Source organism: Schistocerca cancellata, chromosome 9 (assembly GCF_023864275.1).
Source record: "Schistocerca cancellata isolate TAMUIC-IGC-003103 chromosome 9, iqSchCanc2.1, whole genome shotgun sequence".
In the NCBI taxonomy this organism is placed as follows: domain Eukaryota; kingdom Metazoa; phylum Arthropoda; class Insecta; order Orthoptera; family Acrididae; genus Schistocerca; species Schistocerca cancellata.
Genome location: NC_064634.1, coordinates 405544970 through 405558299, shown reverse-complemented (window position 1 = coordinate 405558299; position 13330 = coordinate 405544970). Strand labels below are relative to the sequence as shown.

General features: G+C 46.2%; 1 protein-coding gene across 1 annotated transcript in view; it reads left to right on the top strand.

The window, feature by feature from the left end:
- The window catches only part of LOC126100564 (uncharacterized), an 89583-nt gene extending 84486 nt beyond the window's left edge, over positions 1 to 5097 (top strand). Inside the window, exon 6 of the mRNA XM_049911181.1 lies at positions 4454 to 5097. Within this exon, the coding sequence (XP_049767138.1) occupies positions 4454 to 4648 (195 nt within the window). The 3' untranslated portion in view covers positions 4649 to 5097. The remainder of the gene's footprint in view (positions 1 to 4453) is intronic.
- Positions 5098 to 13330: the final 8233 nt, after the last annotated feature.

Below are 13330 nucleotides of genomic sequence, written 5' to 3'. Positions count from 1 at the left end.
ATGCTCAATGGGGGACAGATCCGGAGATCTTGCTGGCCAGGGTAGTTGACTTACACCTTCTAGAGCACGTTGGGTGGCACGGGATACATGCGGACGTGCATTGTCCTGTTGGAACAGCAAGTTCCCTTGCCGGTCTAGGAATGATAGAACGATGGGTTCGATGACGGTTTGGATGCACCGTGCACTATTCAGTGTCCCCTCGACGATCACCAGTGGTGTACGGCCAGTGTAGGAGATCGCTCCCCACACCATGATGCCGGGTGTTGGCCCTTTGTGCCTCGGTCGTATGCAGTCCTGATTGTGGCGCTCACCTGCACGGCGCCAAACACGCATACGACCATCATTGGCACCAAGGCAGAAGCGACTCTCATCGCTGAAGACGACACGTCTCCATTCGTCCCTCCATTCACGCCTGTCGCGACACCACTGGAGGCGGGCTGCACGATGTTGGGGCGTGAGCGGAAGACGGCCTAACGGTGTGCGGGACAGTAGCCCAGCTTCATGGAGACGGTTGCGAATGGTCCTCGCCGATACCCCAGGAGCAACAGTGTCCCTAATTTGCTGGGAAGAGGCGGTGCGGTCCCCTACGGCAGTGCGTAGGATCCTACGGTCTTGGCGTGCATCCGTGCGTCGCTGCGGTCCGGTCCCAGGTCGACGGGCACGTGCACCTTCCGCTGACCACTGGCGACAACATCGATGTACTGTGGAGACCTCACGCCCCACGTGTTGAGCAATTCGGCGGTACGTCCACCCGGCCTCCCGCATGCCCACAATACGCCCTCGCTCAAAGTCCGTCAACTGCACATACGGTTCACGTCCACGCTGTCGCGGCATGCTACCAGTGTTAAAGACTGCGATGGAGCTCCGTATGCCACGGCAAACTGGCTGACACTGACGGCGGCGGTGCACAAATGCTGCGCAGCTAGCGCCATTCGACGGCCAACACCGCGGTTCCTGGTGTGTCCGCTGTGCCGTGCGTGTGATCATTGCTTGTACAGCCCTCTCGCAGTGTCCGGAGCAAGTATGGTGGGTCTGACACACCGGTGTCAATGTGTTCTTTTTTCCATTTCCAGGAGTGTATGTCTTGTACTTTTCACACAGTTATTTTCTGACACTCCAGAGGTACTTCTGAATAACCTTGTACAACTAATGCAAGAAATGCACTAGGACAGAATCTACAGGGGATGGATAAAAATATGGAAACACTTCGAGAAATGCGTCCTTGAACAGAAATGCAGATGTTAGCTATGATTCCAATTTACGCTGTTGTACCTGACGAGGAACGTCACCTGTGCATTGTCCTTAATACGATGCAAGTCGGCGCCAGAACAGTCTTATATGTAGTCGTGAGTGCATAATGTGCAATCTAAGTGAATTCGAATGTGGGCAAATTGTTGGTGCTCATTTGCTTCCATAACAAGGGAGCAGAAGTTTTTGGTGTTTCAAGAGGCACCGTATCGAAGATTTATACTCCATACGAGGAAAGCAGAAAAGCAATCAGAACATGGATGAAAGGGTGCGTTGAGTGATGGTGACAGACGGTTATTCAAAAGGACTGTGATGAAAAATGAGAGGACGACTGCTGTAAAGGTCGCAAAGTCATTGCTGAACTGAATTTCGTACTCCCCAACCCTGTCAGCAGCAGAAAGAACTTAAATGAACCTCCGTAAGCAGGGAATTGCTGGACAGGACGGAAAATTACAAAACCACTGGTCAGTGGTGCAAAGGCCCATAACAGGAAAATATGCTGCGCGAAGCCATAAAGATTGGACAGCGGAGCAACAAGAATGTAATTGGTCGGATGAGTCTTGTTGTGAAATTTAAAATTTCACCGGCGTACAGACTGTTGCATAAAATTTAGGACGAACTGCTGGTATCTGCAACATCCTGCCACGATACTGAAAATATTCACAGCTCAACTGCGTACATCATGCATGTGCTGGCGGGGTTTTATAAGCGAGAGTTCAGTGCATTTCCGTCAGTATTCACCTGAAGATGGCCAGGAGCCTCTACACGGAAATATCGTGGAAGGAAGTTGCAGATATCCCACACTTCGCCGAAATTTTATGGAACGAGGATGAGCCCCGTTTCACTCTGTTTCCGAATTCTGGTCGAGTTTGCACCCCAAGAGAGGGATACGGCAGGACTCAGATATGACGTTTGCAGCCATATCGTGTTATTCCATGGGCCCATGATTACTCTGTAACGTCGTATTACTGCCATGCATTACGTGACTATTATGTTTTTGTTTCCCAACGCTGATGCTCCGTTCCATGATGACTGGACCTCTTTTCACAGCTCGCATCCTGCAGGGTTGGTTCTACAAGCACGAGGATGAACTGTTGCAGCTCTCCTGGGCACCTCGGTCACCAGATCTCAATACTGTATTGCAGTCTTCTTTTCAAAACCCATTTACACTGCTGGCCATTAAAATTGCTACACCACGAAGATGACGTGCTACAGACGCGAAATTTAACAGACAGGAAGAAGATGCTGTGATATGCAAATGATTAGCTTTTCAGAGCATTAACACAAGGTTGGCGCCGGTGGAGACACCTACAACGTGCTGACATGAGGAAAGTTTCCAACCGATTTCTCATACACAAACAGAGTTTGACCGGCGTTGCCTGGTGAAACGTTGTTGTGATGGCCCTTGTAAGGAGGCGAAATGCGTACCATCACGTTTCCGACTTTGATAAACGTCGGATTGTAGCCTATCGCGATTGCGGTTTATCGTATCGCGACATTGCTATTCCCGCTGGTCGAGATCCAATGATTGTTAGCAGAATATGAAATCGGTGGGTTCAGGGGGATAATACAGAACGCCGCGCTGGACCCCAACGGCCTCGTACCACTAGCAGTCGAGATGACAGGCATCTTATCCTCATGGATCCCTCATGGATCCCTGAGACAACATACGGGGACGTTTTCAAGACAACAACCATCTGCACGAACAGTTCGACGACATTTGCAGCAGCATGGACTATCAGCTCGGAGACCACGGCTGCGGTTACCCTTGACGCTGCATCACAGACAAGAGCGCCTGCAGATGGTGTACCCAACGACGAACCTGGGTGCACGAATGGCCAAACGTCATTTTTGCGGATGAATCCAGGTTCTGTTTACAGCATCATGATGGTCGCATCCGTGTTTTGTTAAATCGCGGTGAACGCACATTGGAAGCGTGTATTCGTCATCGCCGTACTGGCGTATGACCCAGCTTGATGCTAGGGGGTGCCATTGGTTACACTTATGGGTCTCCTTTGGTTCGCGTTCACGGCACTTTGAATAGTGGACGTTACATTTCAGATGTGTTAAGACCCGTGGCTCTACCCTTCATTCGATCCCTACGAAACCCTACATTTCAGGAGGAAAATGCATGACCACATGTTGCAGGTCCTGTACGGGCCTTTCTGGATATAAAAATGTTCGACTGCTGCCCTGGCCAGCACATTCTCCAGATCTCTCACCAATTGAAAACGTCTGGTCAATGGTGGCCGTGCAACTGGCTCGGCACAATACGCCAGTCACTACTCTTGATGAACTGCGGTATTTTGCTGAAGCCGCATGGGCAGCTGTACCTGTACACGCCATCCAAGCTCTGTTTGACTCAATGCCCAGGCGTGACAAGGCCGTTATTATGGCCAGAGGTGGTTGTTCTGAGAACTGATTTCTCGTGATCCATGCACCCAAATTGCGTGAAAATGTAATCACTTGTCAGTTCTAGTATAATATATTTGTCCAATGAATACCCGTTTATCATCTGCATTTATTCTTGGTGTAGAAATTTTAATGGCCAGTAGTGTATTTGCCAATGTCGCTATATAAACACAATTACTGGATTGCTAGTTTCGGAAGTATGTATTGCCATCCTCAGGGTCCATAAAACTGGGCAATTGTAGCTAGATAACACAGTGCTTACACCAAATTGTCACATGACGAGTATACAACATGTGTAAAAGAGTCGCAGCATTACAGCGACGTATTCTTGAGCCTTTGTGGTCTACTTTACAGAATGATGAATGATCTCTAGCCGTCTCTATCAACGACAGCTTAACCTCCTAGTATTTGAAAATCATACAGGTCCTTTATTTAACTGTTCCGAGACGACTCGAAGCTGTTTTGAATGGCAATGGTTTTCCTACACCATGTTAGGGAGGGTAACGTGTTGTATTTTCGGTGTTTCCATATTATTGTCTAGCCCCGTCTGTAAATCGTACCGCTGTTAGACAGGGAACTGGTTCGTCGATGTCTCGTACAGCAGCTGTAGCATTATCCCGGAAGACACTACAGCTACTGGCTTTTCAGTTTACAAGCAGGCAATATAGTATCCAACATTGGAGGACAACTAAACAGAGTCTTCAGTGAGTGAGCTTAGAAGCAGCTCCATAAGAGATGTGCCGTCCAGAATCAGCGAGTGAACAGCAGTAACGTCAGCGTCTTCTGTCCGCAGGGTGGATCGGCAGCCGCGTATCAGCAGGCGCAGGCGCAGGCGCAGGAGCAGGGCCAGGCGGCGGCGCAGCAGAGGGCGCTGCCTCCGGGGGCGGGGCTGGGCGTGCTGCCCCCGGGCGCCCGCGCCAAGGCGGTCGGCTACAGCGCGCAGCAGCCCGGCGCGCCGCCCGTCCACTTCCAGGCCTACCAGCAGTGAGCGCAGCCGCGCCACGCCGCCTCGTCGCCACCTCATCACGCAGTCATCTCCAGTAGAATCACAACACGGTGTAGCACCCATCATCTGTCAACCATACCTGCAGTCCAGTCCAAACAGTTATAAACTATTAACGACTGATCCGTTCCTTTAATAATTATCTCTGCTATTCTTTATCTCAGAAACAATACCCAGCAAGCTTCAACGTTGCCTCTAATGTCTATAAATTCAGCAGTTGAATCCTCACGTTGCCATTACTTTATCTTTGGACCTTCACACTGCCGGGAAGTAAAAATGTATCACCGTCAAGGACGAGGTCATTTTAGTGACAACTGACGTGACGCGTCATTGTAAAAGTATACGGTAACAAATTCAGACCAAATGAAATGCACAGGTCACAGTAAAGGGTGGCCAAACTATCGCATCAGTACACATAGAACCCCCCTCCCCCCACCCCCACCCTCCCCCACCCTCCCCCGCCCTCCCCCACCCTCCCCCACCCACCTGGCGGCAATGCATGAAAATGATTGTGGAGGAGCCAGTTAGCATCCTACGATAGATTGTTTCAAGCATCATGGGCGGTTTGGTGCAACTCAACAATGGTTCCTACAGGCCCCGGAGAACAAGTAAGCTCCGTCTTCAACATGTCCCAATTGACAAAGTTTTAAACATGGCTGCTTGGTTCAGCGACCGTTTCTAAATTAAAATTGAAACAAATGAGCCCTAGGTCACTATTATTTTTAGTCTTATGGACCAGGTTTCAACACTTCTAAGAGTGCCTTCATCGGAATTAAAACAATTAAAATGGCCTATAACATAGTTACAAATTTATAGCAAAAGACATTTTTATATAAAAGTGTAAGTACTGACTAACAATAAAAGACAGAGGCAGTACTTACATGTCATATATAAAATAATTAACAAGCCAGAAGGGCTTTACCAGAAAATATATAAAAAGGAATGTGTGAAGGCGATCCACTGTGGCGACGTCACTGGTCAGGGCAGTTGTAGCCCATGGAGAGCACCTTGCATTGCAGCACCTGTATCCAGACAGGCTGATGGAAAAGCACATCACGCTTCCAGTAGCATGGGTATAACAGCCTGTGAAATGCAGCTGGCACTGGTTACTTTTCCATGCAGGAACACGAAATGTGATCGCGAGTCGTAACTAACGTACCACCACACCATAAAACCTGGGACGGAGCCTGTGTGTCTTGGGCGAATGCGTTCTGAAACAGGCAGCTCAGTTCAGCTACGCCGTTCACGTGCACGTCCATCACTCGCTTGCAGGGGGAACATACTCTCGTCACTGAAGGCAACGCCATTCCAGTCTCTAGTCAACTCTTTCATAGCACCAGAGTAGCCATGCTTGGCAGTGTTGTCGCATCAGTGCTGGCCAGAGGCAGACGTGATATTAACCCCAATCGTCATGGTGTCACAACAGATGTAGCATGTGTCTAGATTCCTTCCCTGGATAATGTTCGGTCGGTCACCACTGCTTGCACCATGCGTCGATCTTGAGGTGCGTCTGTACGACTGAGACGTTCAGAACCTGCTCTATGGGGGTGAGGATGTTCTCCACACTACAGTTGAGATCAGCAACATACCAAGTGATACACTGTGTCCAACATGTGCAGCAATCCTTCGACACGTTTTCCAGTTTCCTGCAGGCCCACAATGCGACCCTGTTCAAATGGCTGATGCTGTTCAACAGGAGTGTGTACTCATTGGTGGGGCATGACTGTAACGTAGGGTGAATGTTGCAAACACTGTTCACCTCGAAAATCAGCACAGTTACTGCCTGCAGGATCAAAACGGAGGGTGCACAGACAGTCCACCTACATGCTATCTGATCGTCGATGACCGTGGAAAATAATAGTGCCATCTCTCAGTATCGACACCTTATAACCTGGTGTCAGCGGACACAGTCCTTGAGGGTGCTATATTTTTTCCGGCAGTGTGTATTATGTCATAACAAATGCTACACTTCCGTTTTCTTCTTTCTATTTTTGTTCATTCTTTGAGCTTTCTATCACCAAAAATCTACTCCATTTTGAAGACTAAAATAAATAACTGTAGCTATGGCGTGTGCCTTACCAACGCTTGAACCTCTAACAACGGATGCTTGTCACTCTGAATCATAGCAGGGTACGCCACTATTACGTTCTAGGGCTCCCAGCATTCCTCTATTTACTAAAACTCTTCAAAGTTTCAGACCATATCCTCCCAATGTAGCAGCCTACTTGTATTGTCAGAATAACTATGAACTTTTCAAACTGAATTTCTACTCTTAAGTGCATGTGCTACTTTTGAGTCACACAACCTATGCGGAAGGCATTATCTAGCAGAGCACATATTGTGACGAGGCCCTAAATAACCGTCCATAATTTTTAACTGGCAAGAAGATAAAGTGTGCTCCAAGACGTGTTATTGTATCAACTTTTATCAGGTTATTTCATTAACAGATCATTGTCTCCGATGTACAGTTTTTATGTATTAGTCACCTACCTAACACTACCTGCTTCCCAGTTCTTCATTTAACTGAACCTACTGTCACTTTAGAAAACAGATTAGTCTCCCTCCGATGTAATTTGTTGATATTTTCTAATGCTTACACAGTTGCAAGACCGGTTTGATTAATCGCGTTTTATTTTCATTATCTTTGAAGTTACACAAAATTTTAATCAAACAATGCCTAAATATATCCTGCAAAGGATTTTGCTCAAACTTTTTAAAATGTAGCCACTGTCACGATCATATGACAAACTGTGTGATGAGAATCTACTAGTCCTCAAAGAACTGCAATCCTCTCTGAATATTATGAGCAATTACATAGCGGCTTTCTCTGATTTAACAGAGTTAACAAACTACAGATGTAACAACTAGAAAATACCACTATAGCCTCATCGAACTAATGACGTTTATAGCTTTCCACTCCTCTGATGGATTCTTTGAAACATCCATTCTCATACATCAAATATCAATCGACGTCATTGTATCTATGGAAAACATTGTTTGCATATGTAAATACGAATGAATCGTGTGTGAAACGTTATTTTGATTGTGTAAAATTGTAGTGTAATGTTGTGTAGAGATATTTTTGTGAATAAAGAAATTTTCACAAGTTTTTGTGCTTGAATTATTGAGACCCAAGTCTGTATTCTAATTAAATTAACTGGTTATATTGTTTAGGTTCGTGCAACTCATGTTGACACAGCAGAGGTGTTATCTGAATGGTGACATGTGTAGACTGAATATTGGTAGTGCGATTCCATTAGTGCGCAGTTTCAGAGAGTATAGTATAGCCCATAAAGCTGACACATTTGTTCTACTGAACGCTCGTCTATCATCCATTGTTAAGATATAATGGGCTGACCACATAAAAGTGCAGAACGTGCTGGACCACGTACACAACAGCTTACAGCCAGCTTACTCGAAAACACAGTCGAAAAGTGCTCTGCGGTGATGATCACAAAATAAAAGGATATTTTAATCCAACTAATGAACAGCCAATGGGACAGATTGTTATTCCTGTAGCCACATTTCGTCACCAACGTCTCTGCTGACAAGAAACACCTAGGAACCGCTGAGGTCAGTATAAACAGGGGCTCTAGTCCTAATCACACACAAGTCACGCATACCTATTACCACAACTACTGAAATGACTACAGTACCAATTCCAGAAACGGTATTCATTCAATGACACATGAACATTTAAGCTCAAAAGGTCGTTGTAAAATATTCCCAGTGTGTGACAGTCGTGCTCTGAGGCAACATCCCATTCTTACACGCTAGTCTCATTTCAGGCATAGGCACTGTCGTGGTTGTGTCGCGTTGTCGAAGAACGGTGGATCCTTCTTCGGACAGATGAGCTGCCATGAACAGGAGCAGTAGAGGCGACAGCGAGTGAAACTGGAACTTTGCTGTCTCTCGCTGGAACTCTTTTAGCAACACTCTCCATCATATTTGCCGTTAAGCCACGGAGTACGGCTTATATCATGGTGTATATTGATCCTAATCTCTGCATCAATTGTTCCAAGTGATGCACGACGTAAAACGTAGTTCCGATCTTCTGCCGAGCGCTGCCGCAGGCTGCAGAATTTGCTCACGGGCTGCTCACCTGACGAGTCGGCCGCCCCGCGTAGTTTACGTTGTTTGAGGGAAGTCTAACTTGCAGGAGATGCGACTCACGGTCGCAACAGACAACATTCAAAAAATTCGTCATGTTTGTAGATACTTTCTCCAAAATAACGAAATATAAATTTAGTAACTCTAATTACCTTGGCAAAGAGTAAAAATTGTTGCAAGAAGAACGATTCAAACCACGTGCGCGTTATTCCGACTGCTAATACACGTCCTAGTTTGGGGAATTTTTCTTCCTCAGCTACATGCGCAATGGCTCGAAATTCCTACCTTTGCGATTTCTCGGAAACAGTTCACCTGCGGTCGCGATATGTTTAAATAAAATTTCGTTGGTTTCTGGTGTCCAGTGGAACGGGTCCCGTTTGTCTATGAACGATGATACAGAGTATAGTTTATGGAATTATGGCAGTGTGCCTTACCGTCACTACCACAACTTCGTCCGATACCCGATACAGTCTAGCTTTATGTCTTTAATTCCATGAAAATGTGCATGTGTGCCTCATTTGAGGAACAATATGGTAAATGAATGAAAATTATTTTCGATATTTAGTTTCAGAAAATGTCGTGAAATTCCGGTAATGAACTTCTCCGTCGTCCAGAAAACCGACGATACTGTTTAAACATGCACTCAGCTGCGCTAGCGGTTGTGCTTGACTTTAATACGAAGGTTGTCTGGAAAAGTAAGTTCCGATAGGTCGCTAAATGTAAACCACAGTTAAAATCAGAAACATTTTATTTGCAAGAGCTAGATACACATTCCAGATACTTCCCCACATTGTCGCCGCTCCGACATTTTATACCAAATTTCCAACACCATCGTCATAGAAGGCAACCGCCTGTGCTTTCCGATAATTCTCCACGCTGGTCTATGGCGCGTAGCCTACGGCCAAGTGTTGTCTTCATATCCAGCGCTTCATGTCAACAGAGATGATACTCAGGACAATTAAGGCTGTGTTGTGGGTGATCGAACACTTCGCATCGAAAAGGCTGCAGGAGCGTCTTCACTGCCCCTGCAGAGTGCGGCTGAGAATTGGCATGAAGAAGGAAGTGCGTGACAGTTGTGTTAGGTGGGCTGCATTCATTAAGGCGAAGCCTCTCGGCGGGCCCTCACACTTGTCGGGAGACATCGTTGTTGTAGGCACCTTGACTCGTTCACAGTACGCTCACAACTGAGAAGAGCGTTTTGATGCGATCGACGGTCATACTACCCAACACATCTGTGCAAAGCTTCACCATTCTGTGGTGTCTATTTCACGACCGATCGGAACTTACTTTCTGGACAACCCTCGTATTTTGCACATTAATGTAACATATGATTTTACCGGTAATCGGCGTACTTTTCACTAACATACAGTTTAAAGCTCCATCCAATGCCTGAAACACAAAAATATTTTTTTTGTGTAAACACTTGTCCTCGAAATATTAAAAACAAAAGACGTTCAAATGGTTCAAATGGCTCTGAGCACTATGGGACGTAACATCTATGGCCATCAGTCCCCTAGAACTTAGAACTACTTAAACCTAACTAACCTAAGGACATCACACAACACCCAGTCATCACGAGGCAGAGAAAATCCCAGACCCCGCCAGGAATCGAAGCCGGGAACCCGGGCGCGGGAAGCGAGAATGCTACCGCACGGCCACGAGCTGCGGACCACAAAAGACGTTCTTCTAACACCTCTCAGATTAAACATTTTTTCATTCACATCTAACCAGTTGAATGAAATAACATCGTAGGCACAATTCAAATAATATTCTCCTTAGACCTATTTGGTTGTCTGTAACGATGTTACAACTTTCAGCAATGATGGAGAAGGGTTATGTATCAATCTGAGGTAAGGAGCTATAGTCCGGAAACCTCCGAGTCGGAAGATATAAGCGAAAATCTACTCCACCTCAACATCGTGCAGCGCTCTTGATCATAATGTACCGAATTCCTCCTGAATATACCCTCCAACACCTCCAGATGATTTCTCGTACTAATGGTTCAGGAACGGCGCACGTAATTTGACGCTAGAAGACCGAAAATTGTAAAACTACGGTACAATAATAATGAACTCAATTTACTTGCACAAGTTTCACAAACAGCTATATTCACAACAGCTGTCCTAAATAGCGTCTCCCAGCGTCAATGCAGGCATGGAATCGTCGAACAAAATTCGGTCGTACGCATTCTAATACCCCCGCTGTAGTTAGAGTAGTGCCAAACGCAGTGAGAATTCTTTTCAGGATATCATCTTCAGTCTAGACAGGCGTCTCGTACAGAACGATTTTCACATGGCTCCACAAAAAGAAATCTAGTTTGGTGAGATTAGGTGAACTTGCTGGACACGAAATAGGATCTCCTTTTCCTATCGACTTGTCAGGGGAAGTCGGACTCAGGTGTTCACTAACCTTCAGTCCAAAGTGAGTTGGAGCTATCAGATTGGACCCACATACGTTGACGAATAACAAGTGGGATATATTCCAGGAACCTGGATAATATGTCTCTGTTAAACACTGTATACAGTGGTGCTTTAGGCTAAAGGAAGGCGAAACGGGCATAATATGTAATCAGTGACTATACCTGCCCTCACATTATCTACTAATCTGTCTTGATGACTCTTCAAAATCGTAGCGTGAGAATTCTCCTGGGTTCAAAGATGACTATTTAGCATACTGTCTCTGGTAAAACAGGCTTTTCCATAGGAAAATGAATACCGGCTGTAAGACACTGCAACAACCATTAGCTGAACAAGACACGAGGTCAGTCAGTAGGAGTCAAAGCATGTGTGTGGTAGGGCTGTGGCTGCACGTCCCGAAACACTCGCCACACACAGCTCTGCGAAGCATTCAGTTCATGTGCTACTGATCAGGTGCTAGTGGCAGGCGCCTCATCCCCTCGAGATAGCACTGCATCTTCTAAGTCAGTGGTCAAAGTCGTTCGTTCTCCTCTTCGGTCGTTGTGCTGAGGTACCATTTGTCCTCTTTCACTTAATCGTTGGAACAGTCTGGGAAACATGGTGTGATCCTCTACAACCTTTCCGCTTCTCTGCTGCTTCCATTTGCTTGCCCATACAAGAAAATCACATCTGCGAGTCCTGTCATCGGGCACAGTTCCATTCGGTCAGAGGTGATCAACGTTAATACTAGCAAATGGAGACAGTCTATAACGGTATAGGCATTGTATACTACGACTGCTCATGTCAGTGTGCAGTACGCCATTTGCATTAGTTGAGTTACTATTCCACCTCCACACCAAAGTATTCGTCGAGATACCTTATTCTCCCGTATCTTCAGATGTTGTGTCTATCGTAGGCAACGCCTTCGCATCGAAATGGCTCCGCCATCTCTTCCGAAGGGAAGAGGAATGTAGCGCACGGCTCGCGCCTAGCGATCCAGCCACACGCCACACAACGCAGTGTTGCGGGTTGCCGCCATGTAAAGACGCCAGCAGGTCGAAGCAGTTCAGCTTGTCTGCGCCAGTAGCTGCAGTACTGAAGTCTCAACCACATTCGCCGTATACAGCCGTCACTAGCTCGTTTCCGTAGGCCACATGATATGAGACTATGTCCTGGTATGCCTTCGCCAGGCAGCCCTTATAGGACACAGCCAAGCAGCTCGCCAGCCAGTGCACATCCGGCCTCGACTTCGACGTATACTTCAGAAGTATCGCGAGCCTCTTAATCCGAGAGTAGTGCATTAAATAAGAACCAGGACATCACCAATGTAGCCTATACTGATCATGACTGCGGCAGTGATTCTCCGACTGTGAAAGACTGACGAGGACAACACGGCAAGTGTCACAACCAAACTTCCCAGAAACTTCGCTCAGTGGAAAAGGGATTAAAATTGTCTCGGCCTATCCGTAGATATTCGATCGTTTCTGAAAAAACGGCGGGCAAGATTTCCGAGGTATTTTCCATGTACCTTATGTGCCTTTTACCGCACGATATCCTCAGTCGAAATGGTGGCACAGTGGTAAGCGTCACGCCTTCTTAGTTTTGCTTCCCATGTTCGAATTTGTTATTAATTTATATACTCATGCCTGTAGAAGATTAATAAACGAATGATATCCAATGTTTACTGATATAAGGTGGTCCTTATTCGTCTACTAATTCTAAGTCACATGAATGATTTTTTTTTAAATTAGAAAGTTATTTGAAATTGTTTTCGGTGAAATTCTTTCGTGATTCATTACGAACTGCAAGCGCCAGTTTTTGGAAAAGTGATGCGTTGTGTAAGTTTTGACGATAAATTATTTCCAATGAGCGAAATGTTCACGAATGTTAACGACGTTTCTTCCACTAGTCAGATTTGTGCGACGAAATGTCACTGTCGCAAACCTGCCTCGCGACGCTCCGGAATATCTGTGTTTCGAATGTTTCTACAATCGGTATCATCCACGGGAATGCAGCAAATCTTCCTGAAGAATAAACATATGAATGCAATATAATAATTAATATAACAGTTGATATGAGAATGAAAGACAGGCGGCCGGTGTGACCGAGCGGTTCTAGGCGCTTCAGTCTGTAACCGCGCGACCGCTACGGTCGCAGGTTC